At 37.1% G+C, this 27402-nt stretch overlaps 1 protein-coding gene across 2 annotated transcripts in view; it reads right to left on the bottom strand.

Annotated features, from left to right (window-relative positions):
• The window catches only part of TNNI3K (TNNI3 interacting kinase), a 280278-nt gene that overhangs the window by 170428 nt on the left and 82448 nt on the right, over nucleotides 1-27402 (bottom strand). For both annotated transcript variants that reach the window (XM_087820522.1, XM_016216806.2), the window contains 6 exons: nucleotides 21446-21544; nucleotides 17555-17693; nucleotides 11234-11378; nucleotides 11042-11146; nucleotides 7778-7872; nucleotides 7028-7177 (listed from right to left, as the gene is read on the bottom strand). In XM_087820522.1, the coding sequence (XP_087676648.1) occupies nucleotides 7028-7177; nucleotides 7778-7872; nucleotides 11042-11146; nucleotides 11234-11378; nucleotides 17555-17693; nucleotides 21446-21544 (733 nt within the window). The remainder of the gene's footprint in view (nucleotides 1-7027; nucleotides 7178-7777; nucleotides 7873-11041; nucleotides 11147-11233; nucleotides 11379-17554; nucleotides 17694-21445; nucleotides 21545-27402) is intronic.

Below are 27402 nucleotides of genomic sequence, written 5' to 3'. Positions count from 1 at the left end.
ATTAAGCAAAAAGGGGGGAGAAAAGCATTGCAGCCAGAGGGAAAATTTTCGCAGTTCCAATGCATAAAAAGAGGAGCTTTATTTGCAGTGGTCTTTAACAATTCCTGCCTATTAATTTTAGTATTAGGATTGTGCGGTTAATTAGAAACCTATTATATTTTTAAAAAATACCTACGGAGACAATGGAATAATGGTAATTAGTATTCTTCAGAATATCATCTATACTATGACTGACCAGGTGCCATTTAGTGACACATGGAATGTTATGACTGAGGTAGATCTTCTCATACTCAATTTCATGTCAACAAATAGCTATTGAGCGTGTATTAGGAATCAGCCTTTGAATTAAGTTTCTGGAAGACAAAAATTAATATAGCTCAAACGCTTGCTCTCAAGATGTTTACAATTTAGTAGGAAAGAGAATGCTTCAATATGAAATGATAAATACAGAGATGGAAATGTGCATATAGTACCATATGACATAAAGAAAGGACACATGCACCAGGTTGGACTGCCAGGGAAGAGTTTCTGGAATAGAGGATGCATGAGCTGAGTCTTGAAAGCTAAGAAGATGTCAGAAATGTAGAGAGTGAAGTGGGGTGGAGAGAATGGAAGGGTGTGGAGGCAGAGAGAAGTGCATGAGAAGAAGCTTGAAAACATAGAATAATGTGGTACGTGTAGGGACAACAAATGTGTTTGTATTGCTATCATGTGAACAGATACTGTTCCACAGGGTTATTGTGCAGATTTGATGAGATAATTCGTATGGAGTGTTTACAAAGTGCCTGGCACAGAGTGAACACCCAGTGAATGTTAGTAATCTAGTGAATGTGATGATAATTGTGGCATGTGAGGTCAGCCAGGTGATAGGAGTAACTGAATATGAGGTTTAAGAGGTAGGAAAGGAACAGGGCAGGGGCACAGGATACCCCATGATAACAAACAGGGACTTGTTGCTATAGGTGACGGTGGGTCAGAGGATTTTAAGCTGGGAAATAATATAGTCCCATGAGCACCTTGAATATATCTCTCAGAATACAGTTGGAAATGAATTCAAATGATGCTGAAGATAAAAAAAAAAAAAAAAAAAAAAAAAAAAAGACTAGTTATGAGGCTATAAAATGGATCAGGGTATGGACTAAAACAGTGATAGCAAAAATGAAGAGAGAATGGATTCAAAGTGTATTTAGGAAGTAAAATAAGATGTTTTCACTGAATGAATATGGGGTAGGGGGAGGGATGCTGAAGGAGAAAAAGTAGTCAAGCATCAACTCAGATTTCTGACTTGGGTGCTAAGTGGGTGGTAATGCTATTAGACGACAGAGTGAATGAAGGGTACTGACCCATGAGAACCAAAAGGGTATTAATTTCAACTGTGGACTTGTTGAGTTTTACATGCTCCTCAGATCCCCAAGTAAAGGGATTCAGCATATCAGTTGGTGTGGTGGTTTAAAAACATGGCCCCAATTTTTTTTACTCTGCCCCATGACTGTGGGGTGAAAATCCCTGCTGCAGTAGAGAACTGCAAATTTGTGTTAAAGTTTTTAAATACTGTTTTATGTATCTGCATGCAAATATACATATTAGAGTAATAGTTTTAAATTACTTTCATAATATTTTGATTAGTGATTTTCAAAATCACCTTAATCTTGCTTCAGTCCTGAGGTTTTAAAATTAATGGCATTACTTGAGTTATAACTGTAACAAAACAACACATGTTTTTATATATTCCAGGTTTGTCCAGTGGTGTTTGGCAGGATGTAATCCTTCATTAGCGGGTTTGTAGGGGATGCCCCTCATCCTAGAATTTCGGTATGTCATATTTCTTACCTGACACTAAAGCATATTGTAAGTTAGGAAAGACCATGAGATTTGGGAGTTATGTGGAACTTGACTGAACCTCTGCTACACACTAAATAACAGATACCATCATTTGTACTGAGAATTTGCTATGTTCCAGACAATCACATCTTATCCCTAAACCTCAGCAGAATTCTTTAAAGTGGTTATTAATTTACTGATTTTAAGTTTAAAGATTAAGGTTTAGAGAAGTTAAATAACTTTTCCAAGATCATTAATTAGTAAGGATAAAATCTAGACTTAGATCTACCTGATTCTAGAGTGAGATGGAAAGAGCTTGGCCCCTGGAATAAGACAGATGTCTCTTTGGTACCAGCTCTCCACTTCAGAGCTGGTGGTTTGGGCAAGTGTGACTTAACAGCTCTAAGTCTCTCAAACTATCTGTAATAAAAACATGCTACGGATTTAAAGAGTTATTTTGATAAGTTACATATGCATATGTAATAGGTGCTTAATGAGTGTACTTCCCCTTCCACTATCCATTTTAAAATATGTTGTCTCTTGCATAGATATGTTTCAAAAGCATTTTTGTGTCATCGCAAAAAGTTATTTTGTGTTAGAATGGGAAGTTCTTGCTATTCTAATGAGAATTGGTATTGTTTTATTTATTTTTAAAGGAGAGAGTAACTAAACATGTAGAAAGGTAGCCAGTATTCACAAAGTCACATCCATACATTTAGAAATGCTGTTTGAATCCTTTGTGTGTTTCTTTCTCTACCCCACCCTAATCCACGCTAGCACACTAAACTAGATTCACTGAACAAACTAGGCTCACTAAACTCCAAATATAGAATTCAATATAGAAGAAACTTAAAAATGTATAATCCATTCATGGAAATGTATCAAAATACTTAATGAATCCACCTCTTCTCCTTCCTCCCCCTTCTCTACCCTTATCTTTTAGTTATTTTTAATGGGCTGAAAACTGTAGAAACTCACCACTGTGAGACTTCATTATTTTTTGAGAATACAGTATAGCATGTTTACTATAAATAATTCACACCATACTACACTTGTCAAAATGAATGAACAAAGTATATATCATGGAACAGGAGCCTTGATTTTTATTGTTTTTGCTCACTTACTCACTAATTCTCCAACTGCAGGTCCCTGTCACTGTGAATTAGAGTGGTGCTGCCGTATACAAATATTGTATTCCGGGTAATTAGATATTGGGATAGGACCCTCTGTAAATTACTTTAACTGGTGTCAGTGCTGAAGCAAATAAGAAGTTTTAGCAAAGCAGAAGTTTCAGTTCTGTTTCTAGTTTGGGTGATTTTCTGACCCTAAACAGCTTGACATAAAGGAGTGCTTTTCTTTGTCGAAGGCAGTCTTTTCAAATATAACTGCCAGACACATTATTGAGCTATGTGTTCAATTCTAATTGGCTGAGATCTTTCCAATTTGGCAGTTTCATCTTTAATGCAATGGATGTAAGATTATGTGTAGGTCTTTTCAATGGCTTTTCCATACTGGTGATTAGGGCAGAGGATTTGAACATAAGCAGGCTGCTGGCTATTTCTTTTGGCCAATTTAAATTGATTCATACAAGTCCTTTGTAGCCCAGGGAAAGGGCAGAACAAATCCAAGTGAGTGAGACAGCTATTGCTACTTTCAGATGGAGTGGGGAAAAAGGGACGCAGATTTAGATTATGGGAAACACTCTAAATATTGTAAAATTGGAGCTCTGAGCAGACTGGCAGGGAAATGCTGAAACTTAACCAGTAGGCTTCTGTGTAGAATCAAGGTCATGAGGAAAATTATTTCCAAGATTTATTTTGATATCTTTAGGTTAAAAGGGCTATGTAAACAAAGAAACAACAAAACAAAAACAGACTCATAGAAATAGAGACCAAAGGGATGGTTGCCAGAGGGTAGAGGGTGAAGGAATAGGTGAGAAAGGTGCAGGGAAATAGAGTCAATAATATTTTGATAACATTGCACAGTGACAGACAATTATTAGAACTTGTGGGCTGATCACATTATAAGGTATAAAAATGTCGAATCACTAAGTTGTACACCTAAAACTAATATAACTAATACAATATAGTATACCATAGTATACCAACTATATTTAAATAAAATACAAATTAAAGGGCTATGTAAATGGAAAGTATTTTTTATATCTGATCCACGAGGAGCCATGGTCAATCAGCTTCTTTCTGACAGTATCTAAAAAAAGAGAGATAACTCTTCTAGCGCTGCAAAGCACCCCTCAACATGCTACATCAGAAGAGCAGAGAGAGATTCAACTTAAATTTTTGTTTGGGTCAGGTGAAAAACTTGTCTCAGAGCCATTCTAACAGAGGTGGGTATTGCTGAAAAAGATTCTCAATTTTCTATTGAGAGGGTAGACTAGGATGAGCTGTTCAAGTTAGGCAGGTCCAAACTTTTCAAGTAGACCTTGGTTATGAGTTTCCCTCTGGTTTATCTCTCCTGGGATAAGAAGATGTGATGGGGCCATTTATACATAATTTCTATTCTATAAAGAAGAAACTCCAAGTGAAGCTTTAGTGCTCTTTCAAGTCCATCTCCAACTTGCCCAGGAAAATCCTTATTATACCACATCCATTAATTTGGTGAGTCCCTTTCTGAACAAGAAATGAAAGCATTTCTTTATCTAAATAAAACAGGAGCAGTGTGATGTTGACAATATTTTAAGAAGGCCATTTCAATCCTCCTTGAACACATGAAAGTGATGCAACCTTTCTCCAGCAAGAGAAAACAGCAACAATTTCATTTTGTTCGTTTGATTTGCTCTGCCCTAGAACATATGCAAGACACCCATGTCTCCTGAGTAATAACATTCAATTTGCTAAAATCCAAAGCAATGATGAAATGCAACACTGATGCCTGGCACCTTAGTTGAACAAATAAGAGTGACAAGCATGGCATATGTTGTAGAGGCCAGTGGCTAAATCCTCTAAGCTAAAGGAATTTTGTTGTCATTTGGTAGGAACTCTTAGGCGCTTACATAATGACTTATTGTTTTATAAAGAGTGGGAATCCACAAAAAACATCAAGTAAAACCAGTCTTCAGCTATCATTCTCAATCAACTAAACCCAAGCAAAGCCAGCCCCTGTGAAGAGCTGGCTGCACTAGCTATTTCTGAGCTGTCTTCCAGAAGACTAATGCTTTGTAAACAGTCTTTCTCTGAAACTCAAGTTTCTTAAGAGACACTGAGAATCACTTAAATAAATGCAACGTGTTGAGTAACCAGAATTTAGTAAGGCCTCCTGAAGCTTCAGAATACGTAAGATTTTCTAGCTGATACTCAAATATACAACTCCCTGAAATTTCTTTTGTACAAAGTAAAAGGCCGTTACACCTAACAGAAATGCATACAGATACTCATCAAAAAACATGTACGTGAATGTTCACAGCAACAGTATTTTTTATAATCCTGTAATTGAAAATTATTCAACTGCCCCTAAACAGTAGAATGAGTAAATACATGGTGATATAGTTGCAAAACATTATACTTTACAATGAGAACGAATGATTTACAACTATCTGCAACAATATGGATGAATCTCACAAACTGGTGGTCAAAAGAAGCCAGACACAAAGACGTATGTAGCATAACATTCCATTTATATAAAATACAGAAGGCTGCGAAGCTAATACATGCCCCATGAAGACAGTGGCACCCTTTTTGGAGAGCAACTGGAAGGGAATGTAAGTAGCGATTTGGGGTGTTGGCCATGATCTGTTTCTTCATCTGGATGCTAAAGTGAGTTCAGTTTGTGGAAATTCATTGAACTATAATGTGAAAACGTGTGTGTGTGTGTGTATTTATGCACTATTTAAATAAAAAGTAAAAAAGTAACAGGCCTATATCTACTAATTCCCTACTAGTCCACATTTGTTCACTTGTCTCTGTTAAAGTAAATCCTATATCAATTTTTTTACTAGAAATCCTCAAACCTGTATGTTTTTCTTTCTCTTTGTCTATGTTCTTATAATAGCTCTCTATTTCTATCCATCAAACTCCAACTCTCCTTTTATTAATGGACTTTCATGTTTTACTTCAGGCAGAAAACCTTTTAGATCAACTTGGTAGCCTGAGAAATCCTCCAGTTTAGTCATTGATCTGCTTTAGTGTGAACTTCTGAGATTCTAGTGTTGAAAAAGATAGAAACACTTTTTTACATACTTTAAACATCCTAATAAGGTGATACAGGCATCAAAGCCTGACATATTTTGCAGTGTTCAGTTGTAACTCTCTGATTTCAATGACAATGCCTGTTGTTCCATGTCTCCTAGAAAGTTAAACCCCATAGGAGCTCATGTGTATAGAGCTCATTTATGTACAGTTCACCTATGAGGCACAATGCATCTTAATAACAATGACAAATATGCTATTTCACCTTCTAATTGTCTCTAGTTTCCTCTTCCTTAAAATGAAGAATTTGTGATTAATCATCTTTATTTCTACATTATTATTATTACCAATGTTTCCATTACTGAAATGCCAATTATTAGGTACTTATTTTGTGCCAGACCCTGTTGTAAAGCAATTTGCAAGTACTATCTCTTTTACTCCTTACAATATTCTAAAATAAAAGTTGTTATTATCTTTGTTTTCTAAATAAAAAAAAACTAAACTTCAGCAATAATAAATAACTTGCCCAAGATCAAAAGTAAACCCAGCTGTTCCCACATCACAGCCCAAGCTTGCACCACTTTAAGCAAGTAAGTTTATACTTAAGCACTAATCGTTGGCTCCCTTACTTTTTCTAGTGGAGGCATTGTCAGCAGATCTGACAAACATTCCCTTTCTTTTGTTGTATTTATTTTCTTTTAAAAAATTTGAATTCACATTAAAAGTTCCCCCATATAAGAGATAAAGTTTCACTCCGTGTCTACTTGAAGGAAGTAACTAACATTACCTGTCAACATTTTGTTTCTCTACTACCTATGAATGTGATAGTTCATTCTCTTTACAAGGTGCCAACACCAAGAATGCCTTCAGTTCATCTACAACTCAGGATTTGCCTTCCCTAGTGACTAATAGACTATTTGATCCAAGTCCCTAATGACTCAAATATAGTATACGGAGAAATGGGAGTGTACAAATCACGCAAGCAAAAAAAATTATTGATGACATAATCTATGCACACAGTTCCATGTATTACTACAGAGATGTATTGATGAAAATTATACCTTTTTCATAAGCCCACATCAAACATGTCTGTTCATCTTTTTCATCACTGGACCTGCTGGGATCACAGGCTACCAGATTCATATCAGCTCCATTATCCAGTAGGAACTGAACCAGGCGAATGTGACCATGGTAGCAAGCAGAGTGCAATCCTGTAATAGAACAGAAAATGAAAGTGCAAAAGGAAAAAAGAGGAAAACAACCCCAATTTTCAAGACAGTCATTACCACATAATAGAATTGTTGTCAGAGATATAAAGGAAGGATTTATTTCTTTGATAATGAATTAATTCTTTTATTTAGCAGACAAGATATACTTTAGGCAAAAGAACTATCCTATTCTAGTTGACCTTCTATATAGACTGCCTTTTGTTTAGCATAATTTCTAGTATTTCTATATCCACTGTAGTTGCCAAGAACAAATATTAGCATATCTGCACATATCAAAGAGCAAAGACCCCAATCAAGAATTTTTCTCAACCAGCAAACCAAGGGGAAGGCAGTGTGGTCAGACTGTTCCTGATGCAGGCCATAAGGGATTCATAGACTATAGATAATTTAGAATACCAATGAAACTGACAATTGCTTTTTATTATCCTCATGCACCATCAATTCTAAATGATGTAATTGATAAAATAATCCTCCCCATTGGGGGGGGCACTCCAGCTGCCCCCTTCCTTCTTGAGCATACCACTGTTCCTGACAATTTCTGATATGCATCATAAACTAGTGATGATCCCACCACAGTCTTACCTGTGTGCCCATCTCTTCCTTGGTGGTTGATGCTTACAACATTTTGATCAAGAAGAAATTTAACCAGATCAATGTTCTTGCCATAGGTACAAGCACTACAAAAATATACCATAAAGAAAATAGAAGGCTATTGTTATGGGCTGAGTTGAATGCCCCCTGGAATTAATATGCTGAAGCCCCAATTTACATAACCTGAAAATGTGACTATATTTAAAAAGATACAATACAAGTAGATAATTAAGTTAAAAATTGAGTCATTAGAGTGGTGATCTAGTAAGTAAACTATTTTCCTGAGTTTTCTGAGATGTTCTAGTAAATTATCAAACCCAAGTAGGGGGTGGTGGGAACTTCCAATTTAGAGCCAATATAGGTCTGAAGCAAAGGTACTAATCTGGACTTGTGAATGGCATCGGAAGTAGGGAGCAGTCTTCTGAGACTGAGGCCTTAACTTTTGGAATCTGACATTAACTTCAGGTAGATAATGTCAGAATTGAAGTGAATGGTAAGATACCCACTTGATATCCACAGAGAAATAGAATATTGCTTGGTGTGGATAAAACTCACACACAGATGCATTCCAGAAGTGAATTAGTGTTGTAGGAGAGTAAAGAAACTGTGTTTTTTGTTGTTGTTCCAGACTTGGTTCTAGAAGAAGCAGTCCCCTGGGACCTACTGTTGCCTCTTTGTTGGATGGCCCTGCCCAAATTCTTTTTCTTTAATAAAATATCACTATTTTCTTTGAAGAAACACCATGATTCATCTAGCTAAACTGTTGTTCTCTCTATGAAGTCTTGTCATGAACCAAAGGCTGAGTTCATGCTGTCTCCTCTGTTTCTTGCCATTTAGGTCTTCGACACATCACCTTTTTATGGTAATGGATACACTTCTGCTTATCCTGCTACCTTACAACAGAATTCTTTTAAGAAGGGAAGGAGCCCAGCCAGCGTGGCTCAGTGTTTGAGTGTAGACCTATGATCTAGGAGATGGTGGTTTGATTCCCAGTCAGGGCACATGCCCGGGTTGTGGGCTCAATCCCCAGCGTGGGACGTGTAGGAGGCAGCCAATCAACGACTCTCATCACTGATGTTTCTCTCCTTCTCTTCCTCTCCCTTCCTCTCTCTGAAATCAATAAAAATATTTTAAAAAAAAAAAGAAGGGAAGGAATCTTGTCATCTTAATGTTCCCACCAGCGCCAACACAAGGCTGGTTCTTAATACATCGTTGTTGGATAATTAATTGAGTGAATAAAAAGCTACCATCTCACTTCAATAAAGTTTATCAGCACTGATTATTTGCATTATAAATAGTTCTCATAATACTACACTTTTAATGTTCCATTGTCTGAATTGCCTCATTGTTCCTTTTCAAAGCAACTATTTACAGAAAATGATGAGTTCCAAATACATACATGTATGTATATACATATGTGTGTATATGTGTGTGTTTAAATATACTTATGAAAACAATAACAGAAATAAATGTATTGAGTGTTTACTATATATAAAGTGCTGTGATTTGTACGTAGAATAATTCATAATTAGGGTAAATTACTCATGTAAAAGGAAAGTTCATTTTATAAATGTGTGCTTAAAATGAATAGAATAAAAACATCATGTTATTTCTAGTAGCTACAGGCTTGCACAAAATAAAACAGTTGAACATACTTTTAACTCAACTTCACTAATCTTGTCATATAAGTAATCTTCTGGAAGTGACAATCATCTTCTGATTACAGTTTGTTCCAATTTATGTGCACAGAATAGCAAAATGATTGGAAAACTAGCCTGAGGTATCAGCCTTAACAAGCATGACCTATGGGAAAAGAGAACACCAGCAACCTGTACATATCAGCTCTGCTAATTGTCCCCTTCAGTGACAAGTCCCACTGATCCATTTTGACTGAAGGTGGGATCTGAAGAGTTCTTGCATCTGTTGTGTTACAGAGTGTATAGAAAACAGACAAAATAGTTTCATACTAGAACATGAAGATCTATAAAAACCACAGGATTTGGAATTAGGCAGGCATTTACCACGTGATTATCTAGCCATAGAATCCCTGACAAGTTACTTAGCTTCCCTGATCCTCAATTTTCTCATCTGTAAAAGAGGGATAATAAATCCAACTTTATAAAGTGCTTATGAGGATTAAATAAGAGACCCAAATAATCTGGCATATAGTCTCTCCATAAAGGTAGTTTTCTTTCCTTCCCTTTTTGCTGACCTCTTGGTTGACAAGAAAAATCTGGAAATCCATTTGAAATTTGACAGGTTGATGCCTAAGGCAGAAGCACAAGCTTAATTTTACTGCAATATGAAAAAGAGTCTCTTCATTTTATTATTTACCAGTGTAATAGAAACATTATGTAAATAATGTATAGTCTCATGCTTACTCTGTTTATTTTTCAGAGGTTACACACTAGCCAAGACATCTGTAATGTGTAGGTAAATTATCTTATATTCAAGTTTTATACTACATTCAAATTACTATGTTTTTATTTTTATAGCCAAATAGTAACTTGTTAAAAATGAGGGTTCTAAATTTTATAAAACTTTGCCTTCCTTTTGTACATTTTAGGAAGCTACAGCCCTGAGTTATTAGCTTCCTGCTTCGTCCCTCCCTCCTCCCTTCTTCCCTCCTTTCCTCCTTTTATTTTTTTGTTGCAACTTTTCCAAACACAGCTGCTCCTTCAGTGTGCTTTTCTAGAGCAAAAAGCATACTGCAAAGGACTCTCAGAGATGCCTAGAAAGGAGCTAATGCCTTCTTAGGTGGCCACCCTGACTAAACTTTTATAGGCTGACAGATGGATGTCTTAGATAGGTAGATACATTTGCACATAAGGTTTAAGTGCTTAGGAAAAAAGTGTCACATTTAATGCTAATGAATTCTGGTAACGAGATTCCTGTCGGAGGAGGACTACGGGCACTGCCCCTTTTGGCAGCTTTCTGTGGACTGAAGTGGAAACAAAACAATATGCTTACAGATGTTGATATGCCTGTTGCCTTGGCAACATCAGTCCCTGTCTTTGGGGCTGCTGCCAGGAATGCAGCATCTGGCACAGGCCCCATCTGTTTTACTAACTGCAGCATCTGCCTCTACCTTTTCTTCTGTGCATGGAGCGTGGGCTCCTTGTCTCCTGCCCACCCTCTGCTCTGGCTCTCTGATTGCAACATCTGCCACTGTTTGCTTTTGCTGTATGTACACAGTGCAGGTGCCACAGGGTGTCAGCTAAGTGCAGTGGCTATTGTATTTAAATATTCATTTACCTGTGAAAAGCTGTTTCACTGAAGATGTTTTCCTTAGTCAGACTTTCTGTTCCTGATATTTGGATGATTTCCTTGGCCACTTCAAATTTGCCATTGTAGCATGCCCTGGAGTTAAAGAACACATTTTGATGAAAGTAAAAAAGGTACATGCCATATACTGGGAGGGCCTATAGAACTATACATAATACTCACAGGTGCAAAGGGGTGTCTCCATATATATTCACAACATGGGGCTGAACTTCTGAGTCACTCTGGAGCAGGAACTTCACTATATCGTGGTGTCCAAAGCGAGAACAGAAATGGAGTGGGACGTGGTCTTCATTGTCCTGAGCATTCACTGTCATCAACGAGAAAGAAAAGGTTCTGTTACCTGGAATCCTCTGTTTCTTAGCCTTCTCATGGGTAGTGTCATGGATTTTTTTCTAAGTGCCTGAGAGATACCCTAGAAATGGCCAATTAATGATAATAATAAAGGAAATTAAGTGCAACCAGTTTTAAAAAGTTATAATTATATTCTATTGCCTATTAACACATTAAAGAGGCTTTCTCCTAGTTCCCATAAATTCTATGGAACTCATCTAATCAAATCTACCTTACACAATGGAATAGTTCAGGAAACTAATATGCACCTAAAAGGTACTCATGGCCTTAATTCCTCCATAAGTATCTCCTTTCAAATTGATTTTCCCCAGTCCCCTCTGGAGGATGTTAAAAATTACAGCTCCTGGCCAGAGCACCATTTCCCAGAAATTTGGGTTTAGCAAGTTAGGGAGAGGCCTATCTCTCTGTAGGTTTTTGACAACGCTGTTTAGGAGGTTCTGATGTACCCTTACCTGAGAATTATCACACTGTGGTGTACAAAGCATGGTATAATAAAAAACCCATAAGCTTTAGAGTGAGGTGGACCTCATTAGTCCTGTTACTGTAGACAGTTATTGAGCATTCAGTTGTTCACTCAGTAGTGGGCATTTGTCTTTCTCTATGGCCCACCCAGCTTTATAACCTATTCTGACATCTAGGGAATTCCCTGTAGTAAAAGCACTGACTAGAGGCCAACACCATGTTCTATCCTAGAGGCTGAAAATATTTCCAAGTTTCCTTTGCAGCTAAGCTGCAGGGCTGGCGGAGGGTGACCATATGTCCTGGTTTAGGCCTGTTAGCCTAGCATAATGTTTAATAGTGACCCTTTCACTCTCAATAGTGCCCGGGTTTAGACGTTTATCTATAGGCGCCTCCAACCAACACATTATCTCAGTCTCTGACATTGGAGCTGATGACACACAGAAAGCAGAGCCTAAGCTATCTGGGTAATGTAGCAGTGGTGGAATAGCTCCAGCCAATTTCCAGCAGTAGTGATGCAGCCCCAGACTCAGTGCCCTGTGCTCTTGGTGCCAGAATTGCAAGTGGGGCTGTGCCTAGCTGGGGTGGCCATGTACCTTCATAGGTCTGGTTTTGTACTGTGATTTTGGATACCGCTCTTCACTGTGAGGATTCCAAACCTGGCTTTCAACCTTGTCTTGGGAAAGGCTCTGTATGCTGCTTGATGTCCTTTAATAGATCCCCTTTATAAATTAGCAAGAGTTAGTTTCCAATGCTTGCGAATGAGAAGACTCGGCTGATACATACTCATTCCTCAATAAGTATTAAATGGCCATGATGTACCAGCACTGTACTAGGTGTCGGACGTATTGATTTCTTATCAGAAACAATAGATGTAATAACACTACTGTTGCAAGGATGCTAAAAGTATTAAAGGAGAGCATAATTGGGAAACTTCTAGCATGGTGCCTATCACATATTAGACACTTAATAAAAATGTCTTCTCTGCATTTTTACCAATTTCCCTCCTATAAATTTGCTAAGTGCTAAGACCAATAAGCTATAAATGCATAGAGTCTATACCCTCATATAATTTACAAGCTAGTTGGAGAGTCAAGAATTACAGGACTCAAGTAATAAAAACTGAACACCAAGCTGCTAAATTCTGGATTAGCTTTGGCATAATTTTTAAAACTAAAATAACTGAATCAACTGGTCTATAGCCATTTTTTTTTATTATTATTATTTGATTACTCCATCTACACAGGGTGCTTTATTCAGATAGAAAATAATAGCATTAAACAAGCCCCATTAATCCTCGTGTGTGTGTGTGTGTGTGTGTATTAGCAATTATCTATAGAACCAAAAGAATTGAAGGAAAAACATTTTTAATGATGAAGGATAGGAAGGGGGAAAAAAGGGGGCAAAAATAGTTAATTAAAAAAATGTGCCAGTAGTTTATTCCTACTGTACTGTTGTTATAATCATCATTTAACATGTAATGAACACTGATTTAGGCCTTATAACTGCTGTATTTTTAGATAATGATTCTCATTTTATTTTCCTGCAAGATCTTAGGCCACAGGGAAATTCTTCAGCAAAATCCTTGAGTTCCTCCTCACAAAGCTGTCGCTGAAAAATAAATCGTTGATTCTTTTGTATTAATGAGTGACTCAGAAGGACGTCCTTCCTTCAGAAGACTGTTCTGGTTGTTCTGATTATCTCCCCTTTTATGATTCTTTTCCTTTGTTCACATTCTGCTGGAAGCCAGTGAAAGTCAATACTGGGAGTCGATGTCTGAGGACAGCAGGGAGTCCAGAGCATCTGGAGGTCACATAAGAGTTCTCGAGGTCCAGAGGGGACATTGGAAAGCAGAATGCAGCACAATCTTCCATCAATTCATAATTTGCCTTTGGGCATCTTTGGCCCTACCCAACATTATTCTTCTATAGTTGAATCAAGAAACTTCAAAGTAGATTATCCACTTGGTGAATTACGTGCAGTGGCCTAGATATTCTTCCCATCGAAGCAGATAAATGCCGATCAAAGGGGTAAGTCAGAAGAAACCTGGATCAGACACAGAGCTTATGTGTGTGCACCTATATTATGCTTCAGTCATTGTGTTTTACTTAGTTTTGTCTTGGACAAATTTGCAAGGGAAAAAAAAGTATATATTATTATATCTTATCTGAGGAAAATTGGATGTATGAATGATACTCTATTTGCTCTAACTCAATGTCTTATTGAGATATTTAAATAAAGTTGAATTTCAAGCAAAGGAATATGTGTAAATCATTATTAGGAAAATAAGTAGTGCCTATTCCTCCACTTTGAAGAGAGTATGTGTTCAGTAATGTGTTTTGAAAGATAGATTGGATAAATGGGTGGGTGAATGGATGTTACTCCTTGCTTATATCTGTTTATTGATCTTTAAGATAAAACAAAAAAATTCATATTAACCCAGCAATGTCAGTGCATACCATTAGCTCTCTAAAGCAAGTCCCAAGTGTGTCTTAAATAAATTTTCAATAATAAACCTGTGTAATGATTCTGACAAGATATATTTTTTAAAATAAAATACTTCCTGTTATTGATCATCCCCTAGAAATTTTTACAACTTTCTTCAATACTCAGTTTCATGTTAAAAGAGCTGTAGAATTTAACAGTCAGAGGACAACAAACTTAAAAATTCTGAGTTTTAAACACTGTGAGGACTGTATCACCATTTTCTCCTTATGGAGTCCAATAACATTTTGACCTTTTCAATCTCATTCAATAAGCACTACAGTTTTCCTTTTTCATTGCCCTAAGAAGTATAAGAAAGAAGACCAGAGACTTAAAACATACATGACTGAGTAGCTCAGCCTCCCAAACATGTTGAACTGAAGAAGTTGCTTTCAGAACTGCATTTTGGCTAATTTTGCAACCCAAATTTATTTTCATTTATGACATTCTGTTACCGAGGAAACATTCTGTAAATACCAGATTTCAAATCATGCTCCTTTTGGGGTCATTCACTTATTCTTCCTCCTATGTCCACTTATGATAGGCAGGGTCCTATGGTAAATAAATAAATCACCTGGAGGCTTAGCTACATTTGGAATCAGTGAGCTGGCTAATAATAAATCCTGTGTAAAGTCCATTAGCACAACAGGTCTTTGGTTTATTCTTTGCAATCTAAGTGCAAAAGGGACTTAAGTATCAAGTGTGCATTAGAAGAAAAGAAAAAAAATACTTAAAATCTGAGTCATGCTCTCTCTCAATTTTTTTAAATGATTGAGTAGGAGGCATGTAGAGCTTGTGTCAGTGAGAAAGAAAATGCTTATAACTGTATCACATGAGGCTGGTATGTAGGGGGAATACAGGTGCAGCACACATTTCAATACCTTTTGTAGGAGAGTCCTTTGATCCTGGAGACATGCTGATCATAAATGACACTCATTTTGACACCACTGAGCTTTGGAGTTATGAAGATGAGTAAAAAGCGGAGGTTGGCATTGATAATAAAAGGAAAAAAGTGAGCAGTTCCTGACCCCTTGGAAGAGCTAGGAGGTTTCGAAAACACAATTATGCGTTCAGTGGTCCACAGAGGCGCACCTCTGCCTCTTCTAAACTAACAGAATCAAAGAGGCTGCTTAAGCGAGGCCGGGGAACGGCCTTCCCTGAGTCCCGACAGCACAGGCCGCCCATGCTAATGCTGGAAAGATGCCTAAGCTATCGCACACTGGCTCAGAGAAAATGACACAAACCTGTTTCTCAAAGTTTACAAAGTACAATGGCCCTGTTTCCAACAGAGAAACTGGAAACTGCCTTAGCCTCTCCTCATCGTTGTCTCTGGGAACCTTTGTGTTTTCCTTAGGAGTAAATGAAAACATTGATTCACTTCATTAATTGAATATCAATCTCCATTTTGGACCAAGGAACTGGAAGTCCTAGAGCTCTGACAACCTTGTCCTTTTATAGACGTGCATCATTTCTGCTGCAAAGGCCAGCAGCTCTTACAGCTGGGCTTTTAATTAGGTCTCTTGGGGGTCAGTGGAAGAAAGCTGGATATGCCTGAGAGAATTTAATGACAAGATGTAACTCTGAGCAAATCTGTGTCAAAGTAAAGTTTGTGAGGAAGAAAAAAAGAAAGAGAAAGAAAAAAATTTTTTTTCATACTCTACTTTCAATCAACTTTCCAAAACTCATTTTATAATTTAAAAAATGTAAAGTTATGGGAAATTCTACTCTATTAATGGCATCTAAAAATCTTTAGGTGTATTCTAAAGCTTTTTTCCCCCAAACGTGTCCCACGCTAACTCTATCTCCATTAAAAATAATAGTAACATCAAATATTGGGGGAGGTATTGAGAACTCTCATATGTTGATGTGGGAGTGGAAAAGGGTACTGACACTTTGGAAAACTGTCTGAAATTTCCTCAGATGTTAAACATGTGCATATCCTCTGATTCAGCAATTCCACTCATATATATGTATATGCATATGCACACACACACACATATATACAAACACACACATATACATGCAAGAGGGATGAATACATATGTCCACAAAAAGAATCGAGTAAGAATATTTCTGGCTGTTATATTCATAAAAGTTAAACACTGGGAACATTCAAATGTCCATTAAGAGAAGAATGAATAACAAATTGCAGACTAATCATACAATCTTCAGCAATAAAAAATAGCAAACTACTTATATAAATGCCTAATAGTGATGTTGTACACTTGCAACTAATATAATATTGAGTGTCAGCTGTATTTGAAAACAAAAAAAATATTTAAAAATTGCAAACTATGATTCATGCAACAATATGGATAAAAGTCAAAATCATTGTGCTGATCAAAATAAGGCAGTCACTACCCTGTCTGGTGTCATGCAGTGGTTAGAGCACCAGCCTGTGCACTGAAGGGTCATGGGTTCGATTCCCTGTCAAGGGCATGTACCTGGGTTGCGGGTTTGCTCCCCGCCCCTGGTCGGGGTGTGTGCGGGAGGGCACCAGTCAATGTGTCTCTCTCTCATTGATATCTCTCTCTCTCTCTCTCTCTCTCTCCCCCTCCCTCTTTTCCTTCCACTCTCTCTGAAAAGCAATAGAAAAAACATTCTCAGGTGAGGATTAACAATAACAACAAAATAAGGCAGTCACAAAATTATATTAACTTCCAGAACAGAAAAATAACTAACCTATGGCAATAGAAGCCAGAATATTGATTATCTTTGGTGGTGAAAGCTAGTTACTGAGGAGGAGGCGGCACAAGGGAAGTTTCCAGAGTTCAACTTTCCAGTTGAAATATTTCCAACCTTCCAGATGAAAATATTCTATAACTTGACCTGGGTGGTTTTAACATGGGTTTATACATAAGTAAATATTCAGTTAAGTCAATATTCACTTAAGGTTTAAGAATTTTCACGTATGTAAACATTATCTCAACTTTAAAAAGATTAATGAATAACAACAAATAGTAATAATTTATCTAGGATAACCCCTTACCTTTTACTGCAGCAGCTAATATACTAAGCTTTGAGCTAAAGTGTATAAAGAAGATTAACACATAGGTTTAATTAATATACTAAAATAATAAATTGTGACTTATAGAACAAATTAGTACATAAATACAGAATTAATCGTCTTTAAGATTATTTTCTAGTAAATAAGAAGAGAGTAAAGGCCTTCTAAATATATAATCTTACCATCTGCTTTGCTGCCTTCTTCCATCAAGAGCTTTGCAATATTAAAGAATCCTTTTGCAGCTGCTAGGTGCAGGGGCCTGTCTCCAACTTCGCCACTTACATTCACATCAGCACCAAATTTCAAAAGGAGGCGGGTGACCTAAAGGATCCATTTATTTGAAATTTGTATCAAAAGTCAAAAAACACAAAACTTTCAGCAATGTGGAAGAAGACATATTGTTAAGGCCTTCTCCTAAGTTATTTTTATCTGAAAATAACAAAAAATCTTAACTCAGCTGGCCTAAAAATAAGGAATATATTATTATATCACCTAACAAGATGTTTAAAACTATAACAATTTCAGGGTTGGGTCTTCAGTGTGCATAAATAATCCTCTCTAAAGTCACCCATAATTTACTGGAAAATCTTTTCCAAAGCCTCCTTCTGGCTATAGTCAGCAATGTTTACTTGATTCTTCATTTTCCCATCACCTCCATTCATAGGTCACTCACGGTCATCTTGCTAATGGACTTCTGAGGGCTTTCCTAGATTTTTTGTAAATGGGAGATAGCTGCACTAGCCCTCAGCATCTTCCCCAGTAAGCTGAGATCACATCCAAAGGGAAATAGAGAGATGTAGTATTAAACAACTTAGGAGTCTGCCAGCGGTTGTTTCTGGTAATTGAGATTCCTTCAAATTGTTTACATGTTCACTCAGGAACCTTCCAAATAATTTATCTAAACCTGACGTTGCCTCCTCTGAGAATTTCAGAGGTCATCACAGTGATCTCAAGAAATGTTAGGATGCATCTGTGTCATTAACGTAACAGTTATGGGAGGAGCCCTCACTTGTCTGGACCACTGAGGTGCAAGCATAACAGTGAATTTAAGCTCTAAAGCTATCTTGACTTTCTATGTGGCATCAAATAAACATGGCTTTGGTAGAAATCTCTCAGGAATATGGTATATATCTGATAGAATTCCAGGCCAAAAAATTAGCTGAGTGGGATGTGGGGCAACTTCCTATTGAGTTCAGTGGGTAAGCAATAAAGGCTCTAAACATTCGACTTCATTTTATTAGCTATGTCACCTTCAATAAATTGTTTGATCTTTTGAAACTTCAGTTTCTTCATAGCTAAGATACAAATAATAATAACTATACTTCATAGAGCTGTTGTGATGATTAAATGAGTTATTACACATAAAGCACTTAGAAAAGTGCCTATTAATAAATGTTGGCAGAAGTGAGAGCACCAACGTGAAACATGTGCATTTTGTCCCTTTGTTGGCTAACAGGTAGACCAATATTTAATTCAGGAGAAATAAGAGCAATAGAAGTTTAATCTCAAGAATCTTGCACTCCTAAGCAGGTATTTCCACTTACACAGACTCCATAAATTCTGATTATGTGACTTTATAATGGACAGATTTAAACTATCTTTGAAATCGATTGTCTATTAAGCAGTTATTATTATATACCTAGGAAGTATTGCTCTTGGTACAAAACTTCTACCCTTCTACTTAAAAATAAGTAAATAAACAAATGGCAAGGAACATGGCACATCAGGCGCATTTATATATTGAATGCAGCATTCTTCCGTCAGCATATTTTAGCAAATGACAATAGCATCCATAAATTGCTTATGTGCTGCCTTTGCAGACAGAAAGCGAGTCCCTTATCGTAAAAGGGCCATCCACATTTTAGCATAATTGTGTAAGACTGTGACTGTATATTCAGGCAGAAGTAAACAAATTTAGCTCTACACCAAACATGCATAGAAGCTCTTTATATTTCTGCTAGGTGATGAGGTTAATATCCAAAAAGAATGACGCTACAGATAACATGCATTGTGTATACCCTGTCTGTGCCCGAAGTCAGAAAAGTATGGCATTTTTTTCATCAGCTGGGCTTTTGGACCCTGTACTTTCAAAAGCATTTTCGGTGCCAGGCTCTCCAGTGCACGCAGTACACTCTGAGCAGCACATGAATGAAATGCGCAGCCTTCCCTAGCTATAGGTCGCACTTCACAGGTCTGAGAGTGTCTGAGCATATGCCCGCTAGAAAAGAAATAAAGGCAGAATGACTAGAACAGCACAGAGACAGAAGTAAGTTTGATTTTGGACTTGGGATCCTCAGGCGGGACAATGGCATGACCTCTACGAAGGTAAAAAGGTATCCTCCTACTCCATAATGAGTAGGACTAGTGATCCAGAGATATACAATGAGGAAGAGTGCAAATGGGATGTCACATGAACGCTTAAGTTTTGATTTTCCAATTACATTTGTCTTTCTATTTTATTTGATTTTATTTAGTTCCTTGAGTAGAGCTAAAGGGGAGTGTTTGAAAGCAGTGTGTAAAAAATTTGTCTTTTGATACGTTAGGGTTGGAGATCAATGGACTTTGGAGTGAGAGCACTTGTCCTTGAATTCTAGCTCCACCACTTAGGCAAACTGCCTGGACTTCATGATTTGTTTCACTGATATCAGAAGGATAACGAGAGGCTCTTTGGTACAACAGAATGAATATGGGCTTTGGGATCAGACAGACCTGAATACCTATTCCAGACTTTCTGTTATTAGCTGCATGACTCTGGCAGGCTCCCTGACCTGAGTGAGCTCCATGTGTAGCATTCATAAGAAAGGGCAAAGGACAGCTAAATTCAGGGTTGTGGCAATTTTTTTTTAAATTCCCATAAAGGTCTTAACACAGTGCCTGTCCTGTAGTATGAGCTCACTCGCATCTGAAGTTCATAAGGTTGCCATGAAGGTCAAATGAAACTGTGCATTAAATGAAGGTACATTGAAACTTTAAAGCATTCTATACATATCATTACTTTATTACAGAATATCATATTTGTTAAGTATGTGCCCGTTATATAATTATATATTTAAAGCGAATTATGTATTTAAAGCACCTTTAGTGATTGTTTTTAGTTTATCTAGGTTATTCCATGTATCAGTTTCCCATTGTTACTGTAGCAAATTACCACTCACTTATTGTATTAAAACAACACACGTTTATTCTCTCAGAGTTCTAGAGGTCAGCAGTCTAAAACCAAGAAGTTAGCAGTTCGCATTCCCTCTGGAGGCTTTCGTTTCTTTGCCTTTTCAGCTTCTACAGGCTGCCTGGATTCCTCAGCTTGTGGCCCCTTCTCAAATCACTTTTGCCTCTAGCTTCCATTGTCATGTGTCCTGTTAATCACTCTGGTTTCCTGCTTTCTATTACAAGGACCCTTGTGATTATATCAGGACCATCCAGGTAATCTAGGATAATCTCTCATCTCAAGGTTCTTATCTTGATCACATCTACAAAGCCCCTTTTAAGGTTATAGTCACAGGGTCTGAAAATTAGAACACATTTTGGGAGACAGTTTTCGGCTTACCACATCCCAGGACAATAGAAAAAAGGAAACCCAGTTTCTGAATAATACCTTTTTTCAGAGAACCGTGAGAAGGGACTTTGTAATTTGTTTTATTGCTGTGGTCATTATCGTTAACACAGTGACATTTATTAAGCATTTGTCAAACACTTTAATAGCACGTCATAATGGCAACCCTCCTAGGTAGGTTCTGTTAATATTTTTCCTATTCTATAGATGAAGAAACTGAAGACCACGTGGTCTTAAAGCTAGGACTTTTTCAAATTCAGGCTGACTGATTCCTGTGGCTGCACACCTACCAATGTGCTCTCCTGTCTCTCTAGTTTACTAAAATAATCAGTAAAAGTGAGTAACTCAGCAACTGCAGTGTTTCCATGGGTCTACAAACTCCTCAAGGGTGGGGCTCATGAGGGCATGGCAAAAATAATTCAAAGGTTATTTTAAATGTCTTTTCTTTGAAGCTAGAACCGTTCTACAAAAGCCAGGAGTGCTGAGGTAGTCCCTCAGCCTTAGGAAATACTGTCAGGCTTACCTGTTCGTGCCCATAGTAAGCTGCAATGTGCAGTGGGGTGAAGAACACTGCATCTTGAACATTGACATTAGCTCCATGCTGCAGCAGCACATCAGCAGCCTGGAAAAGAAAGAGCGCTCAGGAGCTTTATTTGGGGAATCTGCCCATGAAAGTTCAGTTTATAACCACCGTATATAATTCTTCTTCAGAAATCACCACCTTGAAACACATTTTTCCTCTAGCTCCCTTCTCCAAACCTTCCAGCGGCTTGTTTTTGACTAGACAACAAAGACCAAACCCCTCCCATGGCATTCAAGTTCCTCTCAATCAGATGATATCCTTTTCAATGTTATTTCCCATTACGTGCTTTCATAAACCAAACTGTATAGTCAAACGGCATTTCATTTCCTTCTCCTTTGCGTCTTTGTTCATATTACTTCCCCAGTGAAGAATTCTCTTCTGTCCAATCTGCAGATGTTGAAGCTCAAGCTAAATGCCATCTCCTCTAAAATGTCTTTGATATCCCTCACTTCATTGCCAACTGACTTGTCTCCCTTCCTCTCAAATCGCATATAACTTTTTTTCATGCCATTTAGAAAATTTAAAGAATTTATATACATGCCTTATCACCTTCACTAAAGAGAATCTGCTTTAAGGATAAAGTGTACATCAAGTTCATCTTTATAATCCTACCCTAGCTTGTGGCCAGGCAAGTGTTTATCATTCAATAAGCACTTGTTGAATGAATGAACAAGTGAAAAACACTACCAAGAGCTGTTGGCCAACTGTCTTCATAAAAAGCCATAAATCACCAACAAACCTGCTGACACTTCAGTTTTCCTCTATTCCCAAAGACCCATCTCTAAATCTCTCTTTTCTGGAAAAATGATTGGAATAATTTCCTTAAGATGTGTTCATTTTCATTGTGGATTTTCCTAATGCACTGTTAATTCTTCAGTTGGACAAATAATATACATGTGGGAAATTTTCAGAGGTCCATTAGACAGAGAAGACAAATCAGGAAGATGGGATCTAAGACAACAAGGGGCTTAAGCACTAGCCCCTCTTCTGTTCCTCTAAACAAGTTGTCTCCTAAGTCATGCTTCCTTGCCTGTTTGAATCACAGCCCCACAGAACTGGAGAGGGATCATGGACATTATATGTCAAATCCCTATGTTTTAAAGAGGAAGGAATTGAGAATCAGAGGAACTAGGAAATTTCTCAAAGTCATGGAGCAAGTCACTGTCAGCAAGGAAGTGAATCTTTAGTCTCTTGCCTCAAGCTTTGTTTCTGAGTGTTCCATGGTTTTAAATAGCTTATTTATTGATCATCTATTTATTCCTGCATCAAACACAATTAATTGAGCATATATGAGCTAAAATTGTTATTTTACATGATTATCCTCATAGATTATTCAATCCCCAGGATAGTATTAGAAATTATTATAATAGTCAAAAAAGGGATAAGGAATTCTTGTTGAAACATCTAAAATTTCTGGTGGGTCCCAAAATATAAGCAGGTGTATACACTTCTCTATATTTTCAGGACGATGCTTTTGCTGACATTTGGATATTGCTGACTAACGATGAATAGAATACACAATGTGTACACTGAGTTGTTTTTGAATTCAAAATTAAGGCCACAATTAACGTTTATGGAGGATATATTATGTGTCAGGCCCTGAACTAAGGGCATACATAGTAAGTGGAGTGTCCTCTTAACTGTTCTACCCCCAAACACAGAAAGACGGTGCTGTTGCCTCATTGTAAGGGTGAAGAAACTGAGCCTTGTGAAGGCTAGGTAACTTATGAGGTCATGTAGCCTCAAGGGCCAGAACTGGAATTCAAATCTAGGCCTGTTTGACTTCAAAGTTTCTTTTCATCAAGCCCTTCCTGTGACCTTGATCTCATTAACACTAACCTTTAGGCAGATGAACTGACTCAGTCTCAGATAAGAGGAAGTTTTCTGTCAGAAGCACTGTAGATTCAGCTTGAAAATGAATTCCAGAGCCATTTATATCAAGCACTTATATCTAAGACTTCATATGCCTGGAAGTTCAATCTCAGGAACCTTTAAAAGAGGTCACTAATGATCAAGGTAAATGAAGCTTTTAATAATTTCTCTTATTTTAAATATAGCATAAAATAGACAGCATGAATTTTTATTGTAAAAAAAGGCTCTCAAATGTTAACATGTAGAGCCAATTTCTTAGGCATGGTTCCAGAACTAACTCTCATTCTAAAAGATAGCAGCTCTTAGGCTTCAATAAATAGTCCAAAGCAATTTTTTTCCCCTCCTAAGTTTGCACTTATCCAGTCATTCAGAAGGTCAATTTTTGGCTGAATGTTCATTAATTATAAAGTGTTGGCTTTCTGAGAAACCGTCAAAATGTGAGTTTTAATGAAACCATACAGTCATTATTGAACTGTTGGCTTTATTTAGTTTGTTTTAAAATTCAAGGAAATATTCAACCACTGAAAGCAATGTAGGAATTATCTGAATAACTTCATTTTATTTATACGGTAGAATGCATTTATTGATTTTTATGATTTTTGGAGTCATTATGGTGAGAGCATCTCCCAGCAATCTTATGGTAATATAATATATTGTGATGTACAAATATATCTGGCATATGGTTAAGACAAATGCACCCATACTAACATTTAGGTTGAAAAATGTATATATCAAATAATTTTATTCATGCTTCCCTTACTCCAGAGCCTAAAAAGTTGGTAAATCAACTTCACAGTCTTTCTCGTATATGAAGCCCCATGAAGTTAGAGACTGAATCTATTTTATTCACCGTTGTGCTAAGTGTATGATGGACATCCAAGTAATTATTGAATTGGACTGTATTTCTAGTAAAAAAAAACATTGTAATATATATCTACCAGTAGTCATAAGGGGATTTAATCGTTAACAATTAGGAACTAATTAAATGGTAGAAAATTTAAATAACACAATTCAACAAATATTTATTGATCATTTATTTCAAATTAACTTTTAGCAAACCCCAACTACCAGGAACTGTGTTTGAAATCTTACATAAATTATCTCGTTAAGATTTTTGTAGGGCATAACATTTCTGTTGCCTTGAAATTTTTTTAAAAAAGTACATAGTTTTGATTTTTGTTCCTCAAAAACAATAAGATTGTTACCATGGTAACTAGCTAGTTATTAATGTTAATGGTAAGAAGAAAGCAAAGGGGAGGCCAGACTATTGTCTGTCAGTCTGGCCTGGGGAACCATGGATTGGCTGGGGCGGGGAAGCCAATGAAACCCCCAGTTAAAATCAGCAAAGGAATCCTCCCTTGCTGCTTTCACTCCCGTTTCTTACTTGCTCCATGACCTGCACTCACCATGCACTTTCATAGTCATGTGGCCCTAGAAGCCACATGGCCCCTGGCCATGAGGAGCCCACATGCAATGGACTACAGCTGGAACACAAGCTCACCTATTCAGATGCTGCACTGGACTGGACTTTAACATGGAGTCAAGCCTCTGGATAGTGGCTTTGATCTTAGCCATGTTGAAGACAAGATGGGACCTTGGAGGGAAACTCCCTTAATGTTATATCACCAACAAAGCTTTCCACAATACCTCATCCTCCTATGAGAGCCTCAGAAAAGTTTTGTTCCCATGGCACCCCTATAGCTCCACTTATACTAGTAACAGGTGGGGACACAGAGGACACCCCACTGATAGCAAGACTACTAGCAAAATTGTAGTCTAGAAACAATTCTTATCACAGAAAGGCTATCTTAATAATCTTTAAACTCTTTAAGGAAATGAACTGTCTAATAGTGATACTTGTATAACTAACACATATGTCAGTATTATTATTAATAATCAAGATTCAAATATAGATTAGTAACTTGGTACCTTTTTCTGATGGAAAGATAAACACCATAAAGTAGTTCCTATTAAGTGGTTGTTTTATGAGCACAGAAAATAGATCAGAGCTCTTTAGTTTGATAGTAGGGGAATTATTATATACATTAATTACTCTTTGCAGGTATTTTTATTTACTAGTTGACTCCCAAAAAGATCCAGGTGGAGCCCCTTCGATTTCTAGGTTGCAGTTTAAACACTTATTGCACATCCTGCTCGTACTTCCTAGAAAGACTCCCTTCTCTTTCTCTGCCAGCCACATACCCAGGCTCAAGGCCAAGCTCAGTTCCCATGTTCTCTGTGAGAACTTACTGTGGGTAAATCATTATTATATAAATTTTTAAACTTCTTATTCATGTTCTAAAATTGTCTCAGTGAAGTAGAAGAAGTTTTGACTCCAGGTAAAATTTTTTTTTACCTGAGGCACTGGAATTTAATTCTTCTAACTGAAATAGCCAGAAGTTATTATTTAAAATTCCAGAGATTCTAAAGGTAATGCTTGTAAGAGTGAAGATCCCCAACTGTTCTTTTTGTTGACTGTTTTTTCTACAGTACGACTTTAGCTTATTTGGCTTGGTCCCCTGTAGCTCCCCCACTATACTTCATTTTACGAGTCATTGAAAGTGATAAAGAAGAAAAAAATGACCATCTCAAGAGAAACTAAATATCCCATGGAAGAGAAAGTAGAATAAAGTAAATACTCAATGGAATAAAATGGCAAAACAATCTTAAGATTGGCAAAATTAAATGCAGTGTCTTACGCCTAGTAAACCTTAAGTAAATATCTATACTTTGAAATGTTTTTTTACTTTAAGTGATATCTCATTCCTTATGAGTTCTTTGGAGTCTTCCTCAAATTTTTGCTTATACCATTATTTTCCTTAGTGGAGAATCTGTATTAGCAAAGCTTTAGCGGAAAATGTTTTCTAAAATGCATGCCTCATGAATCCAAAATGATCCCACAGACATTAGTATGCAAGTTGCTTTAGATTTGATATTTTCCAGTTCTAACATTCAATAACCAGTTCTCAATTATGTCCACTCAAACTATTGCTGTCTCTCCTAAACTTTACCATTTTCTTTTACAAGTAATCTATACTTTCTGTCCCCTTTTTCTCAACACCTATTTGCTCTCCAGCTCAATCTGGCTTTAGACTTCACCACTTCAGGGCAATGTCTCTGAAAAATAACATCAAAAGCCTCCTAATCACCTATTCTAATGGACACTTCTTAGTCTTTTCTTTATTTTCACATTTCTCCAGCATTTGCTACTATTTGCTCCTTAATATCCTGTTTTCCTTAGATTGATTGGCATCACTCTCTTTGAGTTTGCTCCCTACCTCTACAGGGGTGCCTCTTTCTCTGTTCATCTCTTAGGTGTTTGTGTTGCTTTTTCCACACTGACACTTGAGTCTCCTTTTGAACTCATTTTGTCTGCTTTAATTCTCACATATTTAAGTTACTTCATGCAAAGCATTTAATGCAGTGCTTGGTGCGTAATGGTAAGTATTCAATAAGTGGAAGCTCTGAGATATCTTGCTCTATACATTCCCCGGTTGATTCTATCCATGACTGTTACTACTACTAATTCCATAGCACGTGTGAGCGTGCACGCACCCACAGATACACATACACACACACTTTCCTCTCCAGGTGCATGTTTTTCCCAGATTCCCTCCAACACAGGGGCTACCTTCTTTGGCAACTGATAGTCCTCTTATATATTTTCACTCTATTTCCCAACGACCCTTACCCTAGGTTGACACAGTCCCCTGCATTGATCTCACCTTTATTACTTTCCCTTTGATATTTATAAATATGAGTAAAACTTTCGAAAGCAAAGGGAACAAATATATCTTGAATGTGTGCTATGAGAATATCTATATGAGCTAAATCTATCTCATTTAATGCTCACAACCATCTTATGGAATTGTTATTAACAGCTCCATTTAGATAATAAGAACAATAGCGTTCCATGTTATTCAGCTTGTAAGGAAAAACACTAAAGTTTATACTCAAGTCTATGGAAGGCCACAGAACCATACTACTCCATGCTGTTTTTCTTCTTGTATTACTATTTGGGGCCG

This window comes from Miniopterus natalensis, chromosome 9 (genome assembly GCF_054644295.1).
Source record: "Miniopterus natalensis isolate mMinNat1 chromosome 9, mMinNat1.hap1, whole genome shotgun sequence".
NCBI lineage: Eukaryota > Metazoa > Chordata > Mammalia > Chiroptera > Miniopteridae > Miniopterus > Miniopterus natalensis.
This window is presented reverse-complemented; position numbering and strand designations above follow the sequence as displayed.